The 15085-nt window shown below is 50.3% G+C and overlaps 1 protein-coding gene across 1 annotated transcript; it reads left to right on the top strand.

Moving 5' to 3' along the window:
- The first annotated feature begins 4112 nt into the window (after positions 1-4112).
- LOC128150664 (zona pellucida sperm-binding protein 3-like) lies at positions 4113-7427 on the top strand. Its single transcript, XM_052807025.1, has 9 exons — positions 4113-4520; positions 5362-5480; positions 5565-5668; positions 5876-6053; positions 6129-6249; positions 6353-6444; positions 6514-6659; positions 6942-7061; positions 7297-7427. The coding sequence occupies exons 1-9, from the start codon at positions 4113-4115 to the stop codon at positions 7425-7427; spliced, it is 1419 nt and encodes a 472-aa protein (XP_052662985.1).
- Positions 7428-15085: the final 7658 nt, after the last annotated feature.

The following is a 15085-nucleotide window of genomic DNA, read 5'->3' as shown; positions in this document are numbered from 1 at the left end:
TGGGATGGATGATGCCCCCGCAGCGCTGGGGCAGCATTGCTGCCTGTCCCTGTTGTCCCCTTGTCCTGCCCTGGTTTACGGATGGGGCCATGTCCCTGCAGGCAGCAGGGATGCTCTGGAAACCCTGCAAGGTGGGTTGGACACAAGAGCTGCCCCACACCCATGGGTGCCCCTGTCCTGCAGTGTGTGTCAGCGGTGTTTTCCAGAGATGAAGGATTTTCAAGAAGCACCATTTTCTACATGGGCTTGCTTCTGTGGGGTGATGTGCCTTTCATCAGGATGAGCAGGATCCGGCTCCGACACTGCCTCCAAATACCCAATTCTTGGCCTCAAAATTGCCAGGCTAGACCCGAATTCAGCTGGAAAGCTCAGAGCAACCTGGCTGAGCTGCTTTCTGATTTTAAGGCCACTACAAACGTAGCATCTGACTTTCCCAGGGAAAGCAGAGCCCAGAAACAGCCCTGGGGCTGGGTCTTCCTGCAGCTCAGCTGATGAAGGCAAGGAGCAAAGCCCCGAGACCAAGGCTGTGAGCCTGGGGGGGAGCTCATCTTAGGGAGAAGGAATTTTAAAAATCACTTTCTACCTCTGCTCGTAGCTTTTCCTGGGAAGCAACACCCAAAAAAAGATTTAAATTGTCTAAAAATTCAGGATTTGTTGTGAACAACTAGTTTTTATTTTATTTGCCTTCTGTTTCCTCCCAGTGCAACAACTGGGATGGAGAACCAGCCAGCTCTGTGCCAGCTCTGCTCGGGGAATCTGCTTTCCATGGGCAAGCAGGAGCCAATGCAAAGCACTGGCATGCTCAAAAGCTCTTTTTCGGCAAAGAAAGGCCTTGAAAAACTCTCCACTTGTGCCATTGATCCTGGTTCCCGAGTCCTTTTGATGGGGGATGAAGAGTGCCGTGGTATTCCCAAGGGAACCGCATGGAGTCGGCACTTTCAGAGCCAGTTTCTTCCTCCCAGGACCCATTTTTGGGAGCCCAGTCCCAAGCGGGTTATTCCCTGCAGCCACAATGCATCTGGTCCTGCTAGGTCAGAATTAGTGGAGGGGTTGAGAGACATTTTAATTACAGATTCGGCTATCCTGCATGATTTATCCCAGGTAACTCAAGCAATTTATCCATCAGCAGTTATAAGGGATCTGAAGCAGAAAGAAAGTGCAGGGAGTATTTATCGCGGTGACTCAGAAGTCGTTTAAGAGAGATTTGAAACGAAACAGTGATGTTGCTTAAAAACCCCCTACCTGGCATTAAGAAGTTGTCTCCAGCCAGGAAAATTAATGAGCGATATGATTTTCAAACTCCAATTCACCTCTTTTCCTGCGTTAGCCAAGCGGGGTTTGTTTCTCTTTGGGACGCGCAGCCGAAGCGTGGCATGGGGATGAGGGAATTGGGGTGATGTTTCAATGTCATTTTACAATCATTACTCACGGTGGGTGAGACAAAGCCCCCCGGCAATGCTTTTCCAAGTGGGATCTGAGCCGGCGCGCTGCAGGCTCAGTGGTAGCATCATTTTCTCTGGGACCATCGAGGAGAGGTTGGTGTTGCTTAATGAGCCTTAGAGAAGCATGTGGTATCTCAGGTAAGGAGATGTTGCTTGAACAGTGCCAGAGAAGTATTCAATTCCCCTATTAATACAGTATTTAACACTCCAGTGAAAAAGCACCCTGGCAAATAAATGGATGCCTTCAGATGAGCCATCTAGAGAAAAAGTACTGATGGTGCAGTTCTTTTCCGTGCCCGACAAAGAAATGCTTTTTCTTCTCTCAGTTGGTGAAGTTGTGTACAAAAGTGAAAAATTCAACAGAAGGCCCATCCCAAAGGGAGGGTGTGATATTGCTTCCTACAGCATGGATCAAAGACTTCCACCGTGGGACTCATCCTGCTCAACCGAAGGCTTTCCAAGGAGTGTGGATGGGGCGCACGCAACCGTTGACCTTCCCCTTCTAGCAGGGACTCAGTAAAGACCCCGAGCTCCTGTTAGCCCAGGGAAGGACAGACTACTGCAGCAAAAAGGAGATGGCCCCCAGTGTCCTTCATTGCTGGAGGAAATCTATAGTGAGAGGACTTTGCAGATGGAAAGGGCTATTCCTTCAGAGCTATTAAATACAGATTACAGTGATGGATGCGGCACTTGCTGCGGCATGAGGGCTGGGATGTGGTGGATGTTTTGTTTTGTTTTTTTTCTGCTTAGTGATCTCTTTTGCACCCAAATGAGAATAAAAGCTGTTCCTTACCCAACAGGTTCAGGCTTGTAAGGCCAGTGAATCTCCCATCTGCGTTTGATCCCACATGCCTGAATTTATTTTCCACCATCTCGCTCCCGCTGCTTCAACCTGTCAACCTTTGGCTAGAGCTATTGCAAGGTGCGAGAAACCCATCTTTGAGCAGAGAAACTTTGGGCTGTGGTAGCGTGAGACACGGGGCTTGGGCTGAATGTGGCTCCTTGGGTTTCTAGATGAGCTGCATCTCTCCCTTTGGAACAGGAGCAAAGGTGTGTGGGGTGCAGGCACCCATCCGCGTAAACCTGGTTCCCCATAGAGATGGTTTACAGGAGGTTGGGTGAATCAACCCCCGGACCTTCAGTGCTATGTCCTGCTGCCGGGCTGGGTGATGGGGCTGCGGGCAGCATGAGCATCACCTCCCATCCTCCTGGATGCCTTCAGCTGCAGGAGCCGCCTTGAGCAAACCCAGCTTGTGAGGTAAAAGACACCAACCTAGCACAGGGATGAGCTGGGTTTGGAGCTAACCCACTGCTTGCTGAATTAATAAAGAGGGCTTGAGCCGCCGGAGAGGTTTTTCTTGTTGTATCATTTATTCATCACTCATGAAAATATCAGGGGCAAGGCTGGGACATGGAGATCATGCCACAAAAGGATGGTGTGCGTGCGTGTGGCATTATTCATGCTTCAGGGAGATGACAGCCAATGCCTAATGCACAGGCCAGCAAGGGAAGGGGATCCCACCAGGAATTTGGGTGCACCCCCGCGGTCCTGGTGGGAGCTTTGCTCATCCAGCTCATCGCTGCGATCTCCCCTACAAGCAAACGGTGCAGGTCACCCCCACCCCAAACCCATCCCACAGATCCTAGCAGACCAGGAGGAAGATGCTTCAGCCAATAAACCCCATTTCCCCGGGCACCCGTGTAAAGCACCATTAGAAATTCAACACGAATACAACCACTCAGGCTAAAAAAACCCTCCCGGCTTGTTCAGCTGCACTGTTCAAGAGCAGGCGTGCACAGGGCATCACCCCCATGTCAAGGGGACCCCACTCACCAGGCTCTGCCCCTGCAGCAAGCAGCTTTGAATGACCCCCCAACCTCTTCATCCAGCTCAGCCATGTAGAGCCATTAGTCATCGTACTGTACACACGAGCAGCTGTGCCAATTAGCATAATTAACACATGAGGGCCAATTAATCTCTTGATTATGCCTGCCATTCACTTATCAGCTGCTATTATGGGAAGATCGGCTTTTGTACCTCTGCTTTCTATGCAAATAAGCCGGTTATGACGCCTTCATTACTTGATATACAATTACCCAGCGCAGATACCCATGAAATCGAGCACGGACAGATTGCCAACACACACGGTCCAGAGGCCAGGTGGATTTTGCAGCTAAAGTCCTCTCCGTTTCTGAACGTGCCACCTCGAGTGGTGCTCCAGGACCTGGGTTTTGGGGAATTGCTGATACTGATGATGTGGGGGAGACCAGAGGAGAGATGCCTGTGGGACTCTGACCAAGCCCCTGCCAAGTTGGTGGCCAAAATTGGCTCCACCTCATATAGCGAGAAGGACACGGGCAGAGGGCTTGTGGGCAGTTGGCCACTGAGGTGGCAGCAGCTTGCACGAACAGGCAAGACGGAGGGACGCAGGACAAACTGCTCCAGGGCAATTCCCAGTGGCAAGTCCAGGGAAATCACCCTCCATGCCCTGAGAGGGAGGGATGGTCCCAGCTGGTTCCCATTGCCCTGGGCTGCTCCTGGCTGGGTGGGGGCCTGCCTGCAGCCCCCAGGTGTGTGGCTGGGCTGGGCTGGGCTGGGCTGCTGGGAGTGCTGGTATAAAAGGCTCCTGAGCAGCATCTCCTCTATGAGCTGGTTTTCCTGGAGGCAGGATGGGGTCTGGAGGCAGCTTGGGGGTTGCTCTCTTATGCTGGGTGCTGGCTGAAGCAGCATCTTACAGCCCCTGGGCTTTCCCTCAAAGGGATTCAGGGGTCTTGAGGGTCCGGGGGGACTCCTCTTGGAGCTGGCCTCGTGTGCCTTCCTTCTCCCAGCCCTCTCCCTGGGCATGGGTGGATGTCTCCCAGCTCCAGGCTGCTGCCCCGCTGCACCCCGTGGCCGTGCAGTGCCAAGAGGCGCAGATGGTGGTCACGGTGCACAGGGACCTCTTTGGCACGGGGCGCCTGGTCAGGGCTGCGGACCTGACCCTGGGCTCGGATGCCTGCCTGCCTGTCACCCAGAGCACTGCTGAGAGCACGGTGACCTTCGTGGCTGGACTGCACGAGTGTGGCAGCACCCTGCAGGTGAGGTGGGATGCTGGGGTGAGGGGTTGCTCCGTCCCTCGTAATGCTGCGTAGGGAATGGACCTTCACTGGGCTTCGACCAGCACTGGGTGGGTGAATAAGAATTATTGTGGACAGCTTAACTGCTAAAGAGTAATGGGCTGTGATGCTGTCGAATTCATCTTGGCAAAGGTCTCGGTCCTAGAAATGACCTGGTGAAGGTGATGTCAGGGTTTGGGTGAGGAGGGCGTCATCTGGTAGCAGCAGCTCTCCAGTGAGGGGTGGTATGACCATAGCAGAGCTAGTTTTCAGAGTATGGGTACCATCCTCAAGCCCTAGATGAGGTGCACACTCAACAGCAAGCAAGGCTTGTAGTGGTTTTATGACTCGGATCCAACTGGATGCATGAGTCTATGAGGGAACTGGACATAGCTTGAAACTGCAGTGACTGTCACTGGGGAATTAGGGAAAGGGGCTTGCTGGGAGCTTGCTGACCTTCTCAGCAGGAGAGGAGAAGGGCTGCCTGGAGCTGGTGTGCCCCAGTTAACCTGGGGGCAGCAGGTTTGCAGACCTACTGTCCTACAGCCCCTGCCCACCTGATGTGGGTACTTGCCGGAGTGCCGAAGGCCTTGAGACTGGCCTCCTGCAGGGCTGGCACCCTTCTCTTGTGTTTGCATGCCAATACAAAGCTTTGTGGCATCCTATATGTACTGGCCTGGGAATGTGGAGGACAGCCTGTGCCTTTACAGCTGATGGACCTGTGTGTCCTAGCACAGTCAGTGCTGGGTACCCGATGATGCTGAGCTTCTAGTTGACTAGTTTGTTTTACTGACTTACCAGCTCTCCCACATGTCCTTTCTAGATAACCCCAGACTCCTTGATCTATAAAACAAGTTTGTCCTACAAACCTACTCCTTCTGGGAATCTGGTCATTGTAAGGACCAATGCAGCTGTGGTTCCTATTGAGTGTCACTATCCCAGGTGAGCAAATGGGGGCTGTGTCTTTGCTCCTATGGACCCGAGGTGATGCTGGTGTTTTAGTTAACGCACATATCTTCCATTTAGGAAGAGCAACGTCAGCAGTAATGCCATCTGGCCCACATGGGCTCCCTTCCGCTCTACCCTCTCAGTGGAGGAGAGGCTGATGTTCTCCCTACGCCTCATGAATGGTGGGTGCAGCCCTGTTTCCCTCGGGTCCCTGCTCCTGCCAGCTCTTGGCCACATGCAGAGAGCCCAAACAGAGCTATAACCGGGGCTAAAATCAAATCCTGCAGAAGTGACACGTGAGATTGCTGTTCAGTTAAGAGGTCCCATGTGCAATGGAGGGCAATGTGCTTCTCTCCAAATTGACCTGTAACCTTGACTCTACCTTCCAGATGACTGGAGCACTGAGAGACTGTCCAATGGCTTCCAGCTGGGGGAAAGCCTGCACCTCCAGGCTGATGTTGTTTCTGGGGGCCATGTACCTCTAAGGCTCTTCGTGGATGACTGTGTTGCTACTCTGAGTCCAGACAGGAGCTCCTCTCCCCGATATGCCTTGATTGACCTCAGCGGGTAAGGGGTGCAGTGCTCTCTGGGTGGTACTGCTGTAGCTGGCTGGGATGTCCCTGACTTCTGACCCTTGTCCAGGTGCTTGGTGGATGGGAGATCGGATGACACCACTTCAGCCTTCATCTCTCCAAGGCCGAGGCAGGAAACGCTGCAGTTTGTGGTTGATGCCTTCAAGTTTGCGGGAGATGACAGAAACTTGGTGAGATGCGGTGCCCAGCCCTCCTCCCTCAGCGTGTTCAGAAGCTATGCTGTTCCGTGTGAACAAATTTAACCTTGGATGTTGGTTTAATTTTCCCTTCCAGATCTACATCACCTGCCACCTGAAGGTCGCCCCAGCTGACCAAGCCCCAAATGCGTTGAACAAGGCCTGTTCCTTCAACAAAGCCAGCAGCCTGTGAGTAGCTGGTGCGCGTAAGGAGGGGACCAGCCTGGAGAAGAGGGCTTACAGGTAATTCTGTTTCAGCTGGGCTCCTGTGGAGGGTACTGGAGACATCTGCAGCTGCTGTGAGACTGGCAACTGTCCGTTGTATGGAGGATACTCCTGGAGAATTAACCCTCCGGCCAGGTGGCCAGGGAGGCGCTTGAAGAGAGACGTCTCTTCCAAGCAAGGTAGGGCTCTGTGTGTCCACAATGTACCCCCAAGGCAGGGTGACCCTCCAGGTTGGGATGGCCAAGATGCTGGAATATTTTTAGCAAATGCATCTCATCTTAAGGACAAACCCAGCTCTTCTCCAATGTCCTTGGGCAAGTAACTGTATCTGTGTGTCCTCTTATTTAAAACTACTAGAAAGCTGCTTTTGCAGGGTCCATCTTTCTGTAAGCCCTGAAATCCAGACTAAGCAGGAATTACCACTTCCCCTGTGTGAACTCATTCATGTCATCTCCTCTTAGGTGGGTTCTCAAAGGCAGCAGAGGCTGAAGTCTCAGTTGGACCACTATTAATCCTTGATTCAGCTCAGGGATTATGGAGTTCCTCAGGAGGCCTTGCACCAGCAGGGAAGACCCCACCTGGTATGTGGGTTTTTTTGGCCATTTGTTTGACTGTGTCTTCAGGTATCAATTGAAGGTGACTCCAGGTTGATCTAGTCATGAATCCCCCATGATTTCACACCTGGACAGAGACTTTCTAGTATAATCACCAAAAGACAGTCTGGGGGACTTCTTCCCAAAGCTACCTGCGAGTTCACCCACTGACAGATGGTGGAAAGCCATTAAATATGTAGTAATTGGCTCTTGTCTCTTCCAGGTGCTGCTGAAGGACTTCCTATGCTGGTCCAAGTTGCCATGCTCACAGCAGCCACTGTGCTGAGCTTAACTGCTCTTGGATTGTTTCTTGTGTTCAGAAAATGTAGCTGCCCTCCTGGAGCGTCATTGTAACTCCCCAGCCCTAATAAAGAGAAATGTTTCTGTCCTCCCCTTGTGTCCTTGGTGGGGAGGAGGGACAGCAGTCAGCCTTTGCTCTGGTCTGCTGGGATGGGAGTTGGGGTTGTTCTCATACACCATCCTCCAGGTAAGCCATCTCCCGGGGTGGCCACAAGCTCTTGGGAAGCCACCATGAACCAGTGGTGGGACCAAAGACGTAGAGAGAGCTGTCGCTGCCTGAGAGCATCTCCCAAACCACAGCACTTGGAGATGGAAGGTACCTCTTTGCAAGAGGACTTTCCAAATGTCCAGCACTGCTGTTGAGGCTCCCTGTGTTGTATGCTTGGTGTGCAATGCTGTGCCTGACAGTGAGGAATCCTAAACACTGGCTGCAAACAAGGTATGGCTCCTATTTTCAGGCAACAGAGGGAAGAATTGATGCTGCTAACAGTTGCTAAATGGATTCTTGACTCTAGAAGTCCTGTTTGCTCCTCCTTAGCAGGGGTGATACTGGAGGATGTGATAACAGCAGCTCTGTCTTGGGCTTGTTGGTGTGAGTTGTTGCAGCCTTGGTGAGGAGGCACTACCTCTTGAAGAACACAACAGTAGCTCTAACTCTAAGTAAAAACTAGCTCTAACTAAAACTAGCAACTTTTGTGGGTGCTGGGGCTGAGTATGGCTTCTGCTGCCAGGAGAACTGGGAAAAACTTGGTGTTAGACATGGCCGAGGGCTGAAGATGGGTCTTGCTTCTAGTTGGTATGGCCTCTGCTGCATGGAGAGCAGGGAGCAATGGCTGGATGGGGAGGTGGAACTGGTGACTTTGTAATTAAGAGAAAGGGGACAAATGGGGAAAGCTGTTGGTCCCCCCACTCTGAACAGATAAGTTTTTAAATATAAAGGCGGGGGAAGCCCTCAGCCAGTAGGTCTGCCTAGATTATCATTAAGTCTCCTTTCAGCAGCCTTGGGGATTCTGTCCCTGCTGTGCTGGAAGAGCTGTGCTATAGGGCACAGGATTACTCATCACACTTAAATGGAGTTGATATGCACAAGACAGGCCTTAAAGCTCTGTTAAATTGCTCTCCTTGCTCTGTGGCTTGCTCCTCCTATAGAGCATAGGCCTATCCTGACCTCTTGGCTTAGGCTGCTGAAGGCTTGAGATGTCTTCTGCCTGGTGGAATTCAAGCTGGGTATGAGCTTTTGGTGTCTCAGCTCCTAATGTGGTGAGTTGTACACCAGTTGCACTTAGGAGCTTGACTAACAAATACTTCTCAAAAGTGGTTTGCTTATCCTGGGCTGTGTGCCACTTGCCAAGTGCCCCAGGGAGCAGTGGTCACCTCCAGTCCAACCTGGAGGCTGCAGGGTTTTGTTATCCCATGGCTGGAAGGCCATGTGCTTTGAGGTGCTACCTGGTATAAAGATTGTAGCTCCGCATTGGGCAAACTAATCGACTGGGTGAACTAATTGCCTTGTTTTATGTAACATGGGACCCTGTGCTCCTGGGTGAGCACAGTGATGGGGTAGGATTCCTTGAAGCGTGAATGTGCCTTGGTTAGTGCTGGTGACCCTTGTGTGCTTAGCGGGGAGAATCCCCAAGCCTGTTGACTTCATCCTTCTGGTCTGAATGACTTCATGCTTCATGTTCTTGCTTTCTATATCCTAGGAGGAGTCAATGACCTGATGCTTGCAACAGCCTTTTCTGAGCTGAGGAAACTGCTTTTGGCCCTGGATAAAGAGTAAAAAGGGGCAAAGCAGCAAGGCTGACTCAGAGCAATGCCAGCAGCCTCAGTTCTCAGATGTTTGGTCCTTTGCTTCTGCTAGCGCCTTCTGAAAACTGCTGCTGTTAAAGGCATTGCCTAAATTTGGCAGCTGAAGGCTGGAAACAGCACTTCTGCCCTGAAGCTCTTGGGCTGCAATTCCCTAACCATTAGGCTGCAATCTAGTGATGCTGATTCTCCTTTCAATGTACTCCAACAAAGCCTGGGTGCAGCTACAGCTCTGCAAATGAGCCTTCCCTAACACTGAGAAATCAGCTTGGCATTTGCAGTCCATGGGCTCTGCAGGGTGTAGAGCAGGAATCCCCTCCCCAGACAAGCTTGTTTTGAAAGCCCAGGGATGATGTGCTTAGGGGGAATGTTTCCTGCTTCTGTTTTCAATGAATTAAGCAGCTGAGCTGAAATAATCGGGTGGAAAAATGAGGCAGCCATGTAAGCTTTTTTGGCTGAAATCTTTCCAGATCAGGCTGTCAGCCTTCATGTTTTATGCACAAGCTCCTTCCTGAAGGAGTTACAGAAGATTAAACCCACCTTTTTTTTCTTAATTTTTACCTTGACAGGGTGACATGCACTGTGAGGCTGGGCTGAATGTGAGGCTGGGCTGAATGTGAGGCTGGGCTGAATGTGAGGCTGGGCTGTGATGCTACCCTTCCAAAATGGTTTTGGTGCTCCTCCCAAGGGCAGGGAGACCCAGCCATGCCCTCTGGTGGGAGCTGGAGGTTGTCCTTTACATGAGGTGCCATGTGTGTGGTCCTTTTCTAACCAGCTGTCTTAAGGCTCTTCGTTTGTCTGTAAAGGCACTTTCTTCCCACCTTCCAAAGACATTTGCCACTGGGTGGCACCTGCTACTCTTGCCCTGTGCCATAGGGCTTTGATGGAGACCTGTGCTCCTCTGGGTGTCCCATCTCTCCTGCAAGCTCTTCCAGCTGTGAAAGCCCAGTCTCATGCTGGGCAGGTGCTGCCAGCACCACTTCCCTGCCCAGACCCATGAGGAGTTTAATAAACAAACCAAGCTTTGTGGTTATTTCTTCTAAATTCAAGATGTGGACTTGTGATCTCCTCTGGTGCAGGCTCTAAGGAGGCAGCTATCACCATGGGACTTCTCCTCTCTAAGGGCTTCAGCATCCAGGCTAGAAAATGGGGAGGAAATGTGGATGGGTTTTTTGAGTTATGGCATGGAAGTCCTCCTTTGCTATGGTGCTCTCCCAGAAATGCTGTGTGCAGGGAGCACATGAGGAGTCGCTGGGCTGATGCCAGTGGGGAAAGGGATTGCTCCGAGCTGTGCCAAGTATGGGGCTGCATGTGTTGCTTGTTGACCTGTACATTCAATTTGCTTATTGTTGGAAATGCCTTCTTGAGTTACCCCTCTAGCTGTGATGGAGAGAAACCTTTATTAGTGAGCTGGCAGGTAACCCATGCCCAAAGCCTGAACTCTCTTTCCCTTTTGACCTGTGCCCATGATGCTGGCAGCACCCAAAGTGGCTGGGCATCGTGTGGGCAGAAGAGCCCGATTTTTGGGCTCTGAGCCGTGTTGGATCTGATCCTATTAGCACTAATCCCTCAGTCTGTGCTCAGATCATCTTTTGAAGCCTGTCTTTAGCAAGAAGGACTTGTGCTAGGAGCTGCTGTCCTCCCCTCCTGCCACCCCCCTTCCCAGCCCCGGAGGGGGTTGCACATCAGCTACTATTGCTTATAACACTGTTGGCTTCCCCTGTGATAGCCAGCACATCGGTGGATTTTAGTTTTATAATTTAACACAGCTATGAATTCTTTAATAAATTATTTATCCCAAACCAATATTTTTTTTTTCCCTTATTTACCAGGAAAAAAACCTAATAGGAGTGCTGAGGAGAAGAGCTCCGTGGAGAAACGGCTCCCAGAAATCCAGCCCTGAGCTAAGGCTCCCAAAGCTGGGATTGCTGTAGGTGGATTAAGGAGCTGGGGAGGGAAAGGTGTCTCATGGGGGATGACAGTGTTTATCTGATTAAGGGACCAGGCAGGAATTTGCCACTGGATGTTCTTAAGAGTTGGGCAGTGCCAGGTGCTGCTCCGCTGTCCCCGAAGGCACCGACACCTCTTGCTGGAGCTGTAGTAGGTGATATTGCTGGTCCATTTTTCTTGTCTTGTTTAACATAGCCCTGTGCAATTGCTTGATGAAGAGAGAAAGTGCATGGCACGTGCTGGTGGTGATGCCCAACCCACCTGTGAGCCCCATCAACCCCAGTCCCATAACTGCTGCTTTTGGACTTTATTAGCATTTGTTTCCCTTGCACATGTGAGCATCTGAGTAAAGACTTAATTAGGAAGCTGTAAGATGCTGGCAGAACAATCAATTTGTGGGAATTAATAATGTGAACAAGGGTGCATCGTGGTTATTCACGTGTGTCTCCAGCTTGCTGTAAGTGCCCTGTTATATGGATATGTTGGTGATAGGCCCCGTAGGTGGCCTTCAAGGCAATTAATTAAAAGAAAAATAATTTACCATGTAGGAGAACAATCAAGTGGTACTTACAGGAATTTCAGGGTAAAAGTGAGCTGCTTGGTATGTTCACTTGTAAATTTGCACTGTCCCGTGGAAGTGGTGTGAACATCAATGCTCATCTCCCTTCTGCACAGCAGGAGCTGCTCTGCCCTGTTCCTCTCTGGGCATAGCCCATCTGGTATCAGACAGCAAGAACAATTAAAGGTAGGGTCAAATAATTAATGGAAGGCTTTCCCAAGAAGTGAGTTGGGGCTTGTAGCAACTCGCTTTTGCAAGCCTGCAGGGAGTCTGGGTGGATTTGGAGGTCCTGTTGCCTGTGCCTTGGTGGGTTGCCTGGCCATATCCCCATGGGATTGATCTTGGAGAGATGCCAGCAGCCCTGGACCAGCCTGGACACAGGCACGTGGACAACCAGGGAAGGGTGCACAAGCTTTTTGCACCTCTGTGGCATCTGCAGGCAGGCTGGAGGCAAGCTCCTTGGGGATGCAGCAGCAACCAGGGAAAGGGAAAATTGAGGGGAAAGGAGGAAATGTTCATTTTAGCCATTCCTTAATGGCTTGTTACAGCACCCAAAGGGTTTGCCTAGACAGACGTCCTTCTCTCTGACTGTAGTTCACCCTTATCCTCCAACTCAAGGGGTTGCAGTTTATTTTTAAGCAGAATATTTGACATGGCAAGACTTGAGGTGCTTCACTTCATCCCATGGGACTATCCCCTTCATGGCACTGCCATCTGTCCTACAGCAGAAGGGACCTCTCTGCAAAGGATTCCTGGTCTGTAAGGTAGGTAGCTTAAAAAAAAAAAAAAAGCAACCAAAATTCCAAATCTGATTGAAACCTCCAGGTTGCTGCAGCCAGGCTGTCATTTCAGGGGTTTATTTTCTAGTTTCAAAAGGAAGGAGCCTCCCCTGTTATCCCTGAGCTGTCTGCCTTGCAGTTAAACACAAAGCAAGCCGTTTTTGTGGAGCCCTGCAGCCGCAGGGAGGTACATCTGCCCAGCCCAAGGACTTCCCAGCCTTATTTATTGCCTCCCCCCCCCCCCCCCAAGCCAAGAATCCTCTTGCCTTAAATGCTGCATGTGTTATCGCTGCAGACCTGGTCATTTAAATAGGAGGCTGCAGACACCCACGCCCTGTGGTGCAAGGGGCTCCTTTCCACCCTCGTTTTACCCCTGTGAATAAGCTCCCTGAAGTCCCAAGGATCCTATTTCTGCCCCAAATGTCTTCTGGATCTCACCCTGCTTTTTTAGCTGCACTTTGACCCCAACTCAGGGGCTTTAGCCATGTTCTCCTACTGCAGAGGTGTCCCTGCATCAGCAGCAACTGGAGTCCTGTGAACACATGGGAAGTTCATTAAAAATAAAGAAATATTCCCTGTACTGAAAAAAAGCAGGAAAAATACCCTCTGGTGTTTTAAAAGTTATCTTCTATTTTTTCTTTTTAAAGCTAAGAGGTTTGGGGAGAGGGCACCTGTGAGAAGGGTTTTTCCGTCACTGATGTTATGTGGGGCTGGCTCTTGCACCAGCCCAGATGCAATGTGCTTGGATGCGAAGGGTCCGGGGATTTATTTCCTGAGTCATGTCAGGCTGAGGACATGACACGATGTGAGTTGTGTCCTTTCTCAGCCCTCTGTGTCCAGACATTAAAGAAGCCATTAAACTTTGCTGCCCAAATTTATGCATTAAGCATGTACAAACTGACAGCTGAGTAACAGGGCTAATTTCCCAATGATGTACATTATTAATGCCCTGCCTGCACATGTTCAAGGAAATTGCTACACATTTTTTATTCCTCCTTTTTCCCTATCTGTGATGATTGGCAAAGCAGAATGTTATTCTAAGCCCTGAGATGCTGCTGGTGGAGCTTTTACAGGCAGTGACCTTTGCAACGGTGTTTCCTAAGCACTGAAGTTGTTTATTGTAAATAATATCCATTTTCCCTGTGCAGACCTGGAGAAGAAGCCAAAAAGGAAAATTTCTGGTCTCTATTGCAGGTATTTATTCCCATCAGAGACAAAAACATTTCCCCAAGGAACTAGAGTTAATTCACTTCTCATGTTTTTGCTGCTAGAAAAAATGTGCCGCGGTGTAAATGGAGACAAAGGAGCAAAACCTATTTGAAAACACCGCTGGTAAATTAAAGTTTTGTCGTATTTGCTGAGATAATTTAGCGTAATTCCCTGCTAATGAATTAATGCACCACTTCTTGTTCATTATAGCTTTCCTAATTTGATTGGAGCTCTAAGTGCTAGCTAGCTTCATTACCGGCAAATATTAATGTAGTAAACTGGGTTTTGGTGGAGTCCTTCATTCCCAGAGAGCTTTGTACCCAGGTGGTGTGTTGGGGACGGGCTGGGAGGAGGAGGAGGAGGAAGGTCAGAGATGCTGCCCACCAGTGAGGCTTTATGGGTGCCCATCAGCTTCTGGGTGAGCAGCATCATCTCTTGGTGGCCACATCCAAGGGGCATGGGGTTGCTCAATCCTTTGGCAGAAAACATTCCATTTCCCTGCAGCATCGCAACCTTACAGGGAGGAAAACCAGAGCTAAAAATATGATTATTGCATTAAATCCATCATCAACTGTGGGCTCATCGGTGGAGCAAGGGGAGCAGCTCCATCCCACCACAGCCCTGGCTTTGCTTTTTACTAAATATAGCTTGCTTTTTAATAAATACATTGTAGGAAAGATAAAAAAGAAGAAAGCAGAGCCCAGGTGACATTTATTTCTGAAGCCTGGTACTCAAGTGGCTTTGATGGCCACGCAGGGGAAAACATCACTCTGCAGCCCCTCATCCTTCTTTTTTCATTTTCTTCCCCCCCAGACTTGCACCAGAGGCTTTGGCCGAGGCTGATGCCGGGATGAGGGATGCATGGTCCTAAGGAGCATTTCTACCATCCTGCCTGCGTGGCCGGGGAGCCGGGAGGGACAGGACCGGCTCTGTCTCAATCATGTTCTTTGATGGCAACGGCTGCATGCATAATTTAAGCTCTGTGTTGCTTACACTGAGTAATCATCTCTGCTCTGGCTAAGAGGGGATGGGGAGGGAGAGCTTTCTTTTTTCAAGCCTTTTTGTTGTTATTTTTTCCCCAAAGTGTTTCCTAAGTGCTGGGTGAACAGATTTTCCCATGCTGCATCAGGCACATGCCAGAGCCTGAGATCTGGGCATCGTCCAGCATCCCAAAGGTGACTGTGGATGACGTCCCAGAGGTGAACCATGGATGATGTCCCAGGGCTCTGCATGAGCCAACCAGTGGGGAAATAATTTTTTTAATCTATCGTTTGAGTCCATGGGTGCTAGTTGTGAAAAGACACGCTTTAATGTAAAGCTGAGATAGGGATGTAATCCCACGACTCCGGGTATGAGGTTATGATGTTCCAAACCTCCTCCTCCTGACACCTCTTGGGACTTTGGGCACAGAT

Source organism: Harpia harpyja, chromosome 14, assembly GCF_026419915.1.
Source record: "Harpia harpyja isolate bHarHar1 chromosome 14, bHarHar1 primary haplotype, whole genome shotgun sequence".
NCBI lineage: Eukaryota > Metazoa > Chordata > Aves > Accipitriformes > Accipitridae > Harpia > Harpia harpyja.
Note: the sequence above shows the minus strand (reverse complement) of the source record. Positions and strands in the feature narration are given on the sequence as shown.